The 15606-nt window shown below is 35.0% G+C and overlaps 1 protein-coding gene across 1 annotated transcript; it reads right to left on the bottom strand.

Moving 5' to 3' along the window:
- Nucleotides 1-5470: 5470 nt before the first annotated feature.
- LOC133307165 (high affinity nitrate transporter 2.7) lies at nt 5471-10904 on the bottom strand. The gene is made up of 2 exons (XM_061507614.1): nt 9595-10904; nt 5471-6040 (listed from the first exon to the last, which is right to left on the bottom strand). The coding sequence occupies exons 1-2, from the start codon at nt 10737-10739 to the stop codon at nt 5797-5799; spliced, it is 1389 nt and encodes a 462-aa protein (XP_061363598.1). The 5' UTR covers nt 10740-10904; the 3' UTR covers nt 5471-5796.
- Between the last annotated feature and the right edge of the window lie 4702 nt (nt 10905-15606).

The following is a 15606-nucleotide window of genomic DNA, read 5'->3' as shown; positions in this document are numbered from 1 at the left end:
CAAGGCCTGTATCTCGTCATCAATTTTCATCTCAGCCTTTGACAGCTGATTCACAATACCTTTGTAGGTGTTGAGGTGTTCAATCATACTCATGTCGTCCTTGTATTCAAGCTTCACAAGTCGACGAACCAGGTGTGCTTTGTTTCTGGGAGTCTTCTTTTGAATCATGGACTCCAACTTCGTCCACAACTTGTACGCGTTCGTGAACTCAGACACGTGCTCAAATAGGCTTTTGTCAATATATTGTCTGATTGTAGCTACTGCCTTACGACTCTGGATCTCCCACTCCTTATCGGTCTTGCCTGCCGGTTTCTCATCAAGGATAATGGGCTCATGGAAATCTTTGCAGTAGAGATGATCTTCCATCCTCGATCTCTAATAAGTGAAATTGTCTGCGGTCAGCTTGAACATATCTCCATCACAGGTTATGCCACTGGTCTCCATCTCGTCTCCCTCAGAACCCGTCGAACTCGGGCTATGATACCACTGTTGGGAACTCGGTTCCCTCAAGCTCAGCTCAGGGGCCCTTTGCGGAAGTCAGTCAATGAGATCCTGGATCTCGGATCTCGGCAATACCTCGGCCTGAACTTCACCAGGTCGGGCAGCGCAGCGAAAAGTCAAAAACGCAAACAAGAGAGAGAGAGAGAAGAACGCAAACAGATTTTAACGTGAGAAAATCTTCTCCAATGAAGAAGTAAAAACTCACGGTACCTAGTCCAGATCAAAAATCCACTATGAAAATAATGGTCACAAATAGTCAAATTCACTAATGTGGTGGTTAACTCAACCTCTCCAACAATGGTGATAATCAAACCTCCCTAGAGATGTTTCACTCAAACTCTCTCTAGAGATGTTTCACTCAAACTCTCTCTAGAGATCTCTCAAACACAAAGCGTAGAGATTTGCTCTCAAATCTCTCAAGTATCACTCAAGAGTCTCTCAAATATTTTTCTTTATCTAACCTAGCCTCCACCCACAACTAAGGAATATATAGAGGATGTGAGATCTAGGGTTTAGGGTTTTTAAGAAACCCCTCTATGGGCTTGGACTTAGAATTGAAGGAGGAAGCCCAACACTTCTCAAACTCTAATCGAAAGATTAGTTTTGTTTGTGCATTTTTTGCCATTGACATCTTTTTCACAATTACAGAAAAATATCACAAAGAAGCCCAATGAAGAACCAAAATACTTGAGGTGGTTTATGAGGGGAATGGCAAGTAAGAAATAAGTATAACAAAACAATTGATCTGTGATTCTGTAGTATATAATATCGGCATTCAAGTTTGCAAATATTAGCCAAATGATAGAACAAGTAAGTGGATAAGTAACTATAAAATAAGGACAAATTCAAAACTGGAAAGAAAAGGAAATCTCTGCTAACCCCATCTACATAATAACCTCTAGAAAGTATGGCAGATTGGGCAGCATAACTACTATATGGCCAGCAACATAAGGAAGATGAGCACCCATTATATAAATTCCAGCATGTCCTCCTAAGTATATCTTGCTAGAGGACCCTGGTTCATTATATCACCATGATGCTAACTCGTTTCAGGAACTAATGTGGGTTGGTGGGGATGGAATAGCACTCATAATTCATCTGAGCAAGTATTGAGGATAAACAAGCACACAACAATTAAATTGGAGAAAACAAAAAGTTTGCAGGTATTTGTCTTGGTCATGAAAGTTCAAGCAAGCTGAAAAGTCACTCAACATGAGAGAAGGACTACGAAAAAATTATTCATAGTATAATGGATGCAGAGATTCACGTTGCTAGAAGTAGGAGAAAAAATTATTTCCTACATACATAAAAATATATGAGACTCATGTGTGGTCATGTGAAGAGAAAAGAGAGAAAAAGAAAATATAAGCCTCATACAATTTTATGTGTGTATAGGAAATAAAATTATTTCCTATAACATGAGAGATAATAAACCAACACACACATACACACACATATATATAAAAGTGTGTAGGACCTATGTGAAATTATGTAAAGAGAAGAGAGAAAAAAAGAAAACATGAGCTTCATACACTTTTATGTATATATGAGAGATAATTTTATCTCATATAATACGAGAAACAATAATCTATAAAGTAATGTCATTCAAAATTACTTACATTTTTTTTTCCAAAACTCAAACGATTTCGAATTCCTTATATTTTGTTTTTAAACCCCAGAATGACTTCGATTTCATGAGGAAAAACACCAATCCTATTCATCTGAAGTAGTTAATGGCAGTCAATATATCTTCTACGGAAATCCTTGAGGCTTTTTCTTATCTGCAAATGTAACTTGCTGTAGTGAGTTTGGCTTTCACATTTTGCAAGAAGCTTGTTAGAGTATTATATAAATCATTAAAGAGGCCTTAACTTAACAGCTTAAATTTTTGCGTTGAATTGGTTCTTTACTTGGTATCAGAACCTTGGTGTGTCCTGAGTTCGATCTTCGCTGCCTCCCATTTTCTTTGTGGAATTTCTTAGCACAAGGATGTTGGGCCTGATGCATCATTCTCGTTTCAGCTCAATGGACTCTCTTGTGAAGGTGTGTGTTAGAGATATATAAAATCATTAATGTAGCCTCACCCATCAGTATGTCCTGGGATGACCTTCTTCAAGTCTTCTTCAGTGAAGAATAACCTCAGGGGACATGACTTGTTTCCACTTTCTTTAAAAATTGTTCTGTCTTTAATTGACATAACCTCTCTGAGGTATTTTCTTTTGGCACTAGTGGTATCACCTCCACCTCCAAGTGCTCTACTTATCACATTCCACTCATATTCGGCATCTTCAAATTCATTATCTTTGGCTTCATCTTTCTTGCTTTTGCCGCATTCATCTTTATCTCGATCTCTCTTGCTTTCTTTCTTTGGGCTAGGGCTTCTACTATGACTTCGTTGCCTACGTTTGTCGTTCTTCCTTCTTTGAGTGCAGATGAGGTACTATTTGAGCCTTTCCCTCTATGATGTGCTTTTCGATAGCATCTCGGAGGTCCCAGCATTCATTAGTGGTGTGCCCATTACCATCGTGAAATGCACAATTAATATTTAGAGCGATCCAGTTCGCCCTTGTTCTTGATCGGCCTTGGCCTTTCCACATTACGAAGCTCGTTCTGGGCTACTTCTCTCCTTATCCTAGACCTGGGGACGTTTAAAGGTGCATACTTGTCGAATTGAGCTCTGTTAGAGCACTTATTAGACTTTCTAGACCTCATGTCGGACATCTTTTTAGGACCTTGCTGATCTCTGTCTCCATTCTTCTTGTCCACGCTATAGCCATCTTCATCATATCTAGATATTTGTCCGACCTCCTTTTGAATTCCTCTAAGTCATTGAATGGAGTCTTAAAGATTGATTTGGCCAGTAAAGATCATCCATCTAAACCTGAAATAATCAGGTGCATGTGAACTGCCTTGGTCAAGTTGTGCACTTTGAGGGCGGCTTGTTTAAACCGTTCCAAATACTTTCACAGTGTTTCTCCCTTCTCTTGTCGACTTTGCCCCAATGCATATGCCGTCATTGGGTGAGCCTTGCTAGTAGCAAAGTTCAAACATAAAGTACTTGCAAGATCCTCAAATGAATCAATGGAGTTTATGGGCAGCCTTGTGATCCACGTCATGGCTTGCCCAGTTAAAGTTGTGGCAAATATCCGAGCCATGATGGGTTCTGTAATCTCGTTGAATAGCATCTCGATCTTGAAAGCCTCCAGGTGTGCCTCTGGGTCTTGACTACCATCATAGGGCGGCACATTGCACTTTTTAAACCTCCGTGGAATCGCCATATTTATAAGCTTGTTGGTAATGGGCTGTCATTTTTCTGATCTTCATTCTCATCACCTCGGCCATATCCTTGACCTCTAGTGTTATGATGCTCTTCATTGTGGATACTCTGGCCATCATTATGGTCCTTATTATGACCAGCACCACGGCCATTACGACCTTCATGGTGGCTTTCATTGTGATTCCCACGGTTGTTTTCAACGTCACAGTTGTTATGAGCCTCATTCCTGTTTTGGGGCTGGTTTATCGCCGATTTTTCTTGGTTTCTGGTTGGCACAGATTTAGATCCTGTGTCGTTCGTATGTACCTCTTCCAGGATTGGGTTTCCGCTGCCTTGAAGCCTCTCCATTGCAGACAGTTGATGCGGCGACGACGGGGGCTTGTTTGCTCCGCTTCGATTGTTTACTACCATCACGAAATGAGATTCGAAATTTATTGATCCCACAGACGGCGCCAATGTTCGATCCTAATGAACCGTAGATCTATATTGTAAATGTATGCACTTAGAGATATCTATGAGAGATATTTTATTGCCGTAGAGCCAATGTACTAATCACTTCGTACAAACAATAGGCGTATAGCCAAGACGTGAGTGTGTACACAATGTTGGCAGTAATAGTAAATAAGTCAAAAGTGTGTACCTGGGGTCTTCAGCCTCTTATTTATAGGATTTATTTTTGTGGATTTGGGCTTTAGATCTCCCTTGATTGATATGATAACCATCTAATTTGTTGGGGATGAGGATCTTTGTCCTTGATCCTCCTTGGATTATGTTGTTATGATAAGATTGAGATAGATTATGATATCCTATTGCATATGTAGTGAGATATGGATCTAGTCAATAACAAGAGCTTTGGTGTCCTTAGTTCAATCCTCGCCGCCTCCCTTTTTTATGGGATTTCCTAGCACAAGTATTTTGGGCCTGATGCATTATCCACCTTTCAGCCCAATGGGTTCTCTTGTGAGGAGGTGTGTTAGAGATATAAAAAATCATTAATATAGCCTCACCAATTAGCTTAAGTTTTTGGGTAGAATTAATTTTTTTTATATGATATCAGAGTCTCGGTGTCCTGGGTTCGATTATCTCCGTGGGAGAGGTTATATTTACTATCTTTTCTTCTTATTACCAAATCGTAACCATTGATTTCCATCAATCTAACGGTTATAATTTATTGGGTCACACTTATTAATTAAATATTAATTCTAATAAATTATAACTGTTAAATTGAAGGAAATCAATGGTTAAGATTTGGTAATATATAACAAATAGTAAGAAAAAAAGTAGTGTAAATATAACCTCTCTCAATGCATCATCCACCTTTCAAATCTAATGAGCTCTCTTGTGAGGAGGTTTGTTAGTTAATAATATAAATCATTAAAGAGACTCACCTAACAACTTAAGATCTTGAGTTGAATTAGTTCTTTACAAAATTATTTCAAATATAGACAACTCTTTCGCATCTGATGGTTTTGATGCAGTTGTGAGAGTTCTTTTACTCTATTCTGCTGCATTTTCTTCCAAAAGTTGTACTATTAACAATTGACATTGGAAGAATAGTTAAACAAGTTGAGAACAATTTGGCAGTAGCCTTACAAAAATGCAAATGCATTAGGTATTTTGAATTTCCATTCATACTACGGGATAGTGAAAAAAATACAACATTGCTTTGCAGTATATACCAAGCAACCTGAAGACTTCTTTTGCATCGGATGTAGCAGCATCATCTAGAGCACATTTTCTGAATGCTGATGTGATGCATTTTATGCCACTAGCTAGAGGAAATAGTTTTCTAACTACTAACTTAACAAAACGCCTTAACCACAATTTTATCATAGTTTACAAAGGAGTCGATCTCTCTCTATTAAATATTCTTTAGTTTTACATTCAGCAACAATATTAACTTATCGTTTTTCATCGTAATCACTTCGACACTTTGCCATGTGGGAACATTAACTTTCTCTCTTACGGTGGAAGTATAATGGAATTGAATTGCATGTATGTTCTGTTCAAAATAAGTGCTATTCTAGCAACCTATAATGTTCTTGGAGGGAACCATGATTGGAGGAAGGGCCACAAAACATGCCACCCCATTGAGGGAAGTAGATCAAGGTTACAGGAAGAGTACAAAATATCATCATTAGGCCCATTAGGGATATGCCTGTTTCCTTCGACACGTTGGAGCCTGAGAACAACAATAATTGAGTCACAACAGCCCCTAACGTTCCACCGCTTCCTGTCATTCCTGATATTACTCCTAGCGATCTGCAAATAACGACGTGTGGAAAAATATGACAACTTATCTCAAGGGTCAGTGTCATAAATCCGATTTAATTCAATAAATATTTACAAATTTTTTATTACAAATTCTTACAAATTACATCCTCGGTTTAATTTAATAAATATTTAAAAAGAATTTGTTTACAAATTCTTACAAATTACATGATCGGTTATACTTTAATTAGAAGTGTATCACCGGTCATACATAGTGTAGTTTGTAAAAAAAAATTTATAAACGGATTCTTCATATATATATATATATATATATATATATACACACACATGACCGATCATACTTCAATTAAGAGTGTATGACCGGTCATACTTCAATTAAGAGTGTATGACCGGTCATACTTAGTGCCTGTTTGGATCCTCTCTTTTTTAAGCTAGAAGCTACTTATAAGCATAAGCTAGGCCAAACAGGTTTTGAGAAAAGCTCTTATTTTTATGATGAAGAAAAAATCTGAAAACTAAAAGCTCTTAGGAGGAGCTTTTTTTTAAGCTCTTATCTGTTTTTCTTGAATTGTGTGCTTTTTTTTTTAATGAATAGTAATAAAGATAGAGAGATAGATAATTTTCTTGAAATATGTGCTTTTGAGTAATTTTTAAGCTAAATTTTTTATGTTATTTTCAAACAGCTTCTAGCTTCTTTTTTTAAGCTCTTTTTTTAGCTTTAGCTTATAAGTAGCTTCTAGCTTAAAAATAAGAGGATCCAAACAGGCTCTTAGTGTAGTTTGTAAAAAAAAATTATAAACAGATCCTTTATATATATATATATATTATATATATATATATATATATATATATATATATATATAAAATTATTTCTGCAGCCGCTTTACGTATAGTAACGACATGTGTATAGTTATGGTTCCCCACGTTTAATGCTTTCATCTTTTGTATGGTTATAATTTCCCGCATTTAATGCTTTCAAGTATATATAGCAAGTATTTGATTGTTGCACGTACAACAGCTGCAAAAATATAAATTCCTATATATATATATATATAAACACAAGATCATTCAATATCTTATCAGAAAATCATTAGATAAAAACAAATCAACATTATTACATTGATACAAATCAGAGATGAGAAGTCTCTAGACATGCACCTCATCTTTTATTTGTATGCACGTAATATTGTTAATTTGTCTTGATCTAACGATTTTCAGATGAGGTATTAAAAGATCTTTCTCTCTCTATATATATATGTATATGTATTTAAAAAAAAATATTTCTTTTGTCACATGAGATAAAATTATCTTTTACAACTTCAAAATTATATTGTTTTGAGATATTTTAAGAATTTTGTTTGTTTCTTTGTTATATAAATTTTATCAAAATACTTTTTATTAATTCCTCCAACCCTTAAAATAACATAATCTTGTGAGATAATTTTATCTCCTATGATAAGAGAAATGATAAATCATATATATAAATATATATATATATATATATATATATATATATATATATATATATATATATATATATATATTGGAAGTTGCTAAGTACTAAAAATTTCCTTCATTTTTTTTATACATTCTGCTACGGGTATATTAATGTGTGGTTGGTTATACATCTATTATACATGCTTGAGTCATTTAACACTAAGCCGGGAAATAGTGTAATTGGAGTAAAAACTCTGGAAATTAATTATAGTTTAGATTATGAAAACCTACTGGTTTAACCAATAATAATAGAAAATTAAAGGACGATATAAAATAATAAAATATAAAAAAATCACTTTGGGTTTCCTTTGGTTCTAATATCATTTGGATAATAAATTTTATAAATATGTACTTTTTATTTTTTATTAGTTAATCTGTAATATTTGATACATAATATATAATTTAAAAAAAGATATTACAAAGTAATATTTTTCTCCTTTCACATGACACAACCAATTTTTCTACCGACACATAAAAATGAGCTCATCAATTCTTTTATTTTTTTTTATTTTAAAAATAGTGACCTCCACAATTGATTATCTCTATGACATGACCTAAAAATTTTCCTACAACATAATACTTATTTTTTTCCTTTAGAAAATACCGAAATGGACCCATTTATAAATATCATAACAACTCCAAATTTGATTCCTTTAGCTAGCTTACAAGCAAAGTAATCAAATCATCTGTTTCTTACTCGTTCGTCCCATTAATTGGGAAAACCTCAATACGTCGGATCACCGCTGTTCCTTTCCGATGCATTGAAAACTTTCTCCATTAATTGACATTTGATGGTCAATTGAAAAACACTAAAATAATAAATAAAAAATAACAAAAAGTCTTGTTCTTTAAAAGAGAAAGTAAATTTCTTTATTGATGTGTCATTTTGTTTTATTAGTTGAAGAGTCCGGACGGCGGACGCGGATACATCAACATGCTTTCAATTCACAAGTGGGATCTTGTATAAACAACATCGTTGTTTTCCGAAACACCATCTACGTGTCCGGTGAAAGTTGAGAAAAACGTTGTTTTCACGCGGCAGTCAAATCTTGTATAAAAAAGATCATTAGGTCATATCTAATACTCTTTTACTATATATATATATATATATATATATATATATATATATATATATATATATATATATGTAAGATCCTTTGATACCAGTGTTAAATTTGAAGTTTGATACCTCATCTAAGAGCTGTTAGATCAAAAAAGATTAATGGTATCACATGCTTATAAATCAGAGTCGTTGATCTTTTTTGATCTGACGGTTCTTAGACGAGGTGTCAAAGGATCTTGTCTATATATATATATATATATATATATATATAGAGGTGTCAAATTTGAAATTTGACATCCTACCTCATATATATATATATATATATATATATATATATGAGTTTTATGTTTATCATTTAACATAATATAACTTCACTTTCCTACACATACATTAAAGAGGTGGGGTCCACATGTTTTTCTTTCTCTTTCATCATTCCACTTTATCTCTCCTTTTGATGTGAGAGTTGGAAACAACACTTACATTATGTTAAGTAACACTAATAAAACCCTATATAGATCCTGCCTCATATATATATATATATATATATATATATATATATATTAGCCTCAATGGATATTAATTAAAAAGAAATAAATGAAATTTTTTTTTTTTTTCAAATTTAGTAAGAGAGAATTTGAATGGGTTTTCCTTTTCCATCAGAAACAGCAATTATTTGAAAAAAAATAAAAGTGCTTTTCTGGTTAACATGTGCATGTTTGGATGTTACTTTTAAGGAAAAATATTTATGTTCTTGTTGTATAATTGTTTTTTCTTTCTGCGACATTAACATAACAAGAAGTGTGAGTAAATTTCATTAATTCTTTTTCTCTTTTCATTATAATAAAACTATTGTTGCAGAATTATTATTTTTTATCCCATTAACTTTTTCTCCCCTCTTCATCAGATTATAATAAAATTCAATTTTCACTCTTACGTAACGTTAGTAGTGTGGATGAATAAAATTTTATGAAATAAAAGAGAAATGGTAAACCTTATTTTTGTGACTAGTATCAAGCCAACTAACCTTTTGGAAACGAAAGGAACGACACCAAAGATGAGGCCAGAAGCAGCTTCAACAAAGAGAGAAAAGCAGCACATGACAAGGATAGAACCCCACAACGTGTCAACTCTACCAAGCAACACGCATAGCATACCGGCCACCGTTTGAACCACCCACAATCCCCACAACCTTCCCCTCATCCCAAACCTCTTCCCCATCATGTCCGAAACAACACCACCCATTGGCCTCGAAACCAAATTCCCCATCCCAAAACACGCCGCAATTATCCCAGCCGTTTGCACATTCACCCCGAACCTGTCATAATAATACTGCGCTATTATATTATCCGTTGTTAACTCCACCCCAAACGAAAACCCATAAAGCAAACTCATTATCCACGCTCTGTAATTCTCCAAACCACCTAACACTACCTTCAACACATTCTCTTTTTTACCCTTCTCTTTCTCCACGTTGTTATAGTTCCCTGAGGGTAGGTCCTGTCCAAATGCTAACACTAAGATACCCGTTATTGCTTGAAAAATTGCGGGAACTATGAACGCTAATCTCCAAGCAGTGGAAGATGGGACATTGAAGAGGTACATTATTAGGGAGTAGACAAGTGGCATGACTAGTTGAGTCATGCCGGCACCCATGTTTGCCCATCCGGCGGCGACGCCGTTGGCCATGCCGACCACGGTGGAGGAGAACATTGAGCTCATCCAGAACTGGTTTGAAACGAAGTTTGCGAGTGAGAACCCCACTAAAAAACGGATTGTGATGAAGGCTTGTGGCGTTGAAACTAGTGAGATTGCGAGGATTATGGGTGCGGTTAGGAGAGAGAGTGTTCCCGAGGCTATGCGTGGGCCCAAGAGGTCGCATGTGGGACCCATTAGGAGGCGGGAGACGATTGAGCCGGCGAAGGCGGCGGAGCCTGCGGCGCCTATTTCGGCGGGGGTTAGGTTGAGGTCGTCGCGGATTATGGGGAGGAGTGGGGGGATGGAGAAGGTTGAGAAGAAACATGAGAAGAGGTTGAACCATGCTAGATGGAAGGTGCGCATGTGCGGTGGCGCCGCCGAGAATGGTTGGAACTTGGTGGCTTTTTGATCGGCGTCGACGGGTAAGGGAAAAGATGGTTTGGCAGCGGAGAAGTAATGGTGAGGTTGTTGCATGGTGGATTCTTTTTGCAAAGATGTTCGTTCGTACGAATATTCAGACTTCAAACAAGAACTAACTATGGAGCTTCACTCAATCGTTACGGGGGACAAGAAGTGGTTTTTTTTTTTTTTTCGTACATGAAGAAGTGGTGTTTGATTTCAAGCTCATAAACATATATTTAAGGCATTTCGATGGGGCAAAAATTCTTAGATTTAACTGCTCAATACAATTAATAATGAGTTACCATAATTGATTCAGCAATAGGTTATTCCATCTATGCCTATTTTTATCTCTCACTCTCTAATATTATTAAATTAGAATTTTAATCAATATTTATTTTTTTCTCTTTTCTTAATATTCTGATTTAATGGTGTTAAAGGGTGATAGACAAAAGTAGACAGAAAAAATGATAGATAAAATAACCTATCCATTGATTAAGTATCAATAATTTTTTTAAATATATAATGTGTGATGGAGATTATATTTACTATTTTTTTTTTTAGAACATTTAAGGATTATTATATGGTTATTTAATCGAAATCAAATCAACAAAACTATTGATTTGACTTCGTTTCAATAACTATAAAAAATAGTCGTAAGAATTTATGACAAAAAAGAGATTGGAAGTATAACATCTCTCGTAATATATTTATATGTAATAATTTTTTTTAATAGAGTTATAAAAAAATGGGTCAACCTGATTCATGTAAGTTGACATGCCAGAAGTTAAGGACGAAATAAGTTAACTCTACCTAATTTACTTTGCTAATGGGAAAGAAATAGTTGATTCGACTCAAACCACGGAGGTTGTGTTATTAAGTTACTTCAAAATCAAGAGGACAAGTGAACTACGTTTTTATAGAATTTCGCAAACTTTTTGAAACACTTGGCCTCGAAAAATATTGTTGAAACTATTTAACTCTTTTTTGGATCCTCTCGTGTAAAAATCCACGTGTTTATCTCATGTGGAGAACCATAACCATATAAAGGTAGATCAATAGTAATAAAAAAGGAGGGAGAAAAAATATTAAAATAGGTAGTTACGAAATTAGAATCGTTGATTTACTATTGTATGATTGTGATTTTCCACATGACCATATCATGTTTTTTTTCCCACATGAGAGGATCCATTTCCATAAACTATAAAGTGCCAATAGAATAGATCGAATATATAAGATTTGCGATAAATAATAGAATAAATTGGAGTTTTATTAATGTTATGTTACATAACTTAAGTTTTGTTTCCAACACATACAAAATAAAAGAGAGAGAGAAAGTAATACGATGAAAGAAAAAGAAAAATATGTAGACCTCATCTCTTTAATGTGTCTGTAAAAAGTGAAGTTGTATTATATTACATGATAAATATAAAACCCATTAACAATCCACCCATTTACGGTTTCTGAAAATGACAGTGCACCCCAAACCTGTACCAAATACACTCTACCCCAGTTGACTTATTGACTGCTAAATTTTTTAAATTTAGGCATTAAAGATAACACCATGTATTACAGCTAACGCAGTCAATGGTCATTGACCCATCCACGTAACCATAACACTAATCGCGAAATAAGTATCTAATTTGGAGAGAAAAACATTGGTGGTTGTTTTTGGATTCCTTATACTATGCTGACAACTTCGATTATGTCACAAGGACCCTTTGGTTGTCTCTTTCTTGCAGTTGTATCACTTTATGCAAAGGGAGAGGATCAGTTTACAAACTTTTTTTGCAATTACACTAATGTAAGACCGATAGTACACTGTGTGATTAATGTAAGACCAGTAGTGTAATTTGTAAGAGTTTATAAACAAAAAGTTTGTAAATATAACCTGTCCCTATGCAAATAATTGTGTGATTCCGAATAGCTATTGGGGTTGTCGATACAGAGAATACACAGAAACTGCTGTACTTGGTTTTTAACCTATTATTAATGTGTCGCTATTCAATAGCTTAAATTTTTGGCAGAAATGATTGTATAATATGGTATCACAGCCAACAATGAAGTGTTTTAAAATTCAATTCTTGCAGGCCTCATTTCCAGAAAAAGAAAAAGAAAAAAACCATGTTAGAGTTGGTTGCGTGACTGTCTTAAATAAATGGAAGGATAACACTGCCTTGATGTTTCACTTGTATCTATCAAAGTCCTTGTGACTGGGTGATCTAAGTTCAATTCTTATATATCCCCCTATTTTATTAATAAATAATTAGAGATTACAAAGTTTTTTTTTTTGCACATATGGTGGATCTCTAGATTGTCTACCCCTTTAGTCCAAGAGGCTTTTGTATATGAGAAGTGTAAATCTTCATGGCTTAAGCTTTTAAGAAAATTGGATGTTTGATATTATTAGTTTTGCATTTTGTGGTTTTTTTTGTTCAAGTAATAACCTTTTCCACATTTTTATTGAAACATAACTATTTTATATGAAATTTTTGTTGAAAGTTATAGGGATTGCCCGATGCTACTCATGAACTATGCCTGAAGTTATACAAACTGCTTCAGACATCTTTAAAATAATTTCAAAGCAAAATTCCTTGGTGTAATGCTTAGGGTCTTATTTTGGAAGGTTGTTAAAACATACGGCTGATTGACCAAAGTAAGTGTGGAAAAAAAAAATACTACTTAGAGTAATTAATTGTAACATATTTTTCTTGTGCGTGGCAGCACCTTCCACCACAATCCCCCAGTTAATCCTCCCGCTATAAACATAGTATTCAAAATTTTTTACAACTTTTCTGCACCCTGGGAGAAATCTTTCCCTCATGTATTCATATGGGCAGAAGTAGAAACCATGAGAAGGTACATATCCCTCATCACAGTGATGCCAAGTCCTTGATACATGCCTCCAAGGCCCTCAATGTTCTGCAGTTGTAGTCGAATTTTAACCAACACTACAATGAACAAGAGTAATCAATGTGAGACAATGAACTTCAGTTGCACTTACATTTGATATAAAGGAGTGAAGACGAACAAAATAAACATTGACATGTATGCTTATGTTAAACATTTAAATGGATTAATAGGACATCTTCAGGGTTATAATCTACGAAACAATTTACATCAAATGATTCAAACACCATTCCTTCAAAAGCTTCATTAGCCTAGACTGGTCTACGTACGGCTATGGTCCCATGGCACCCACAAACTTTAAAGTGACGTTAGTTTCATGCCCCGTACTCGTTCCCCCACCATGGCCAGAAGATACACATGCACATTGTCTCATTACTCATCGAAACAGTAGGTGGGTGAACAAAACTGGTTTGTCTCCACCTCTCCACCAGAGCACTCATCAGGGCAACATCAATCTGAATTACATAATACAATTATCACATCACATGTTATTAAATAGAATAACAATATAATACATTACATCCTAAAAGTGCATACCTGAATATGTCGCATGCGTGCGACATGTATAAATCCTGCTGGGTAAAGTAATCAACGACCACATCTGGAATATCATTGGTAGGTGGCCCCCCTTATCTTACCGCCGCAGGTCTTCAGTGAAAGTTCGAAATGGCCTTGAAGGCCGATGCATGCAAGAGGGAAAAATAAAATTTTTCTTTGCGGAATATACATGCACATCAAGATCATGCTTTAGGAAAGCATGATGTTACCTTGTTCGTGAAATCACCAGATGATCTAGGCAGGTCTGAAGGGTTCAGACCCTCTAATGTTGATCCACACCACCCACTCTCGTCTAGGTGCAAGAACTCCTTCTTGTGAAGCCACCGGATGATCACCACAAAGAGGCTTGCTAGGCGCTCTATGTGTGAAGATGGAGGCTAGGTGAAAGTGTTTGAAAGAGTGAAGCTCTCAATGTGAAAGCTTCACAAGTGGCGCAGGAGAAAGGAGAGAATATGCTAGGCTTTTCAGAAAAACCCTTGGAGGAACAACTAATTACTTAGGCGCATAAGAGGAGAGTATTTAAAATAAAATACCAATCAGATTTTTCTCCCAAAAATCTGATCATTAGGCGCCAGATTGGAGAGAGAGAGAAGTGGAGCTATTTAATTTCAAAAATTGCTAACAGGCTCCTGGAATATTCTCTTGAGAATTGGTTCAAAACCTATTCAAAATTCTGATCAGAAATCTTGATAAGATCAGCTATATGGTGCGCCCCATATAGCCCAAAAAGGTGACCATATACATCTAAGTAGTTGCATTCAAATTTGAATCAACTCACTCAGATTTTCTCCCAACTGACTGAATCTTCTGGAGCTGATTTTGATGAGCAAATCTTGCTCACCAACAGCCCAAATCAGCGCCATATATAGCCTTGGATTATGTCCAAAAGATTCTCTCATGATACTAGTGATTTGTTCCAACAAGATCTCATCTTATTCTTTTGTTATGAAACAACCTTTCATAGGCAATTCAAATTCGAATTCAAATATTTGAATTCAAATATTTGAATTCAAACATTCAAATATTCAAATTCAAATGTTCAAACATTCAAATTCAAAATTCAAATTCAAAGTTCGAATTTCAAATTTCAAAATTCAAATTTCAAAATTCGAATTCAAAATTAAAATTTCAAATTTCAAATTCAAAATTCGAATTTCGAAATTCAAATTCAAAATTCAAAATTTCAAAATTCAAATTTCGAATTCCAAAATTCAAAATTTAAATGTTTGATAATTAATTTAACTAATTAAATTAATTAGTAATGTCTTTGACTATCCAAGCCCATTACAATGATCCATGCGCCCTCCACCCCTTTAGGTGGAGTTCCAAACAACTTCTTGGGCTAATAACTATTATTAGGCCCAATATCTTTAATGCTAGAGCATCTAGACAATTAGGTGTTTGTGTGTGACCCATTAGGTCCAACTTAGCCACTGACATAAATGGGTTTGGGCCCAATAAGCCCACAACCCAT

The sequence above is a fragment of the Gastrolobium bilobum genome, unplaced genomic scaffold, assembly GCF_033153095.1.
Source record: "Gastrolobium bilobum isolate Gb01-03AN ecotype WA unplaced genomic scaffold, APGP_CSIRO_Gbil_v1 utg39213, whole genome shotgun sequence".
NCBI lineage: Eukaryota > Viridiplantae > Streptophyta > Magnoliopsida > Fabales > Fabaceae > Gastrolobium > Gastrolobium bilobum.
The sequence above is the reverse complement of the archived record's forward strand: the minus strand, read 5'-3'. Positions and strand labels throughout refer to the sequence as shown.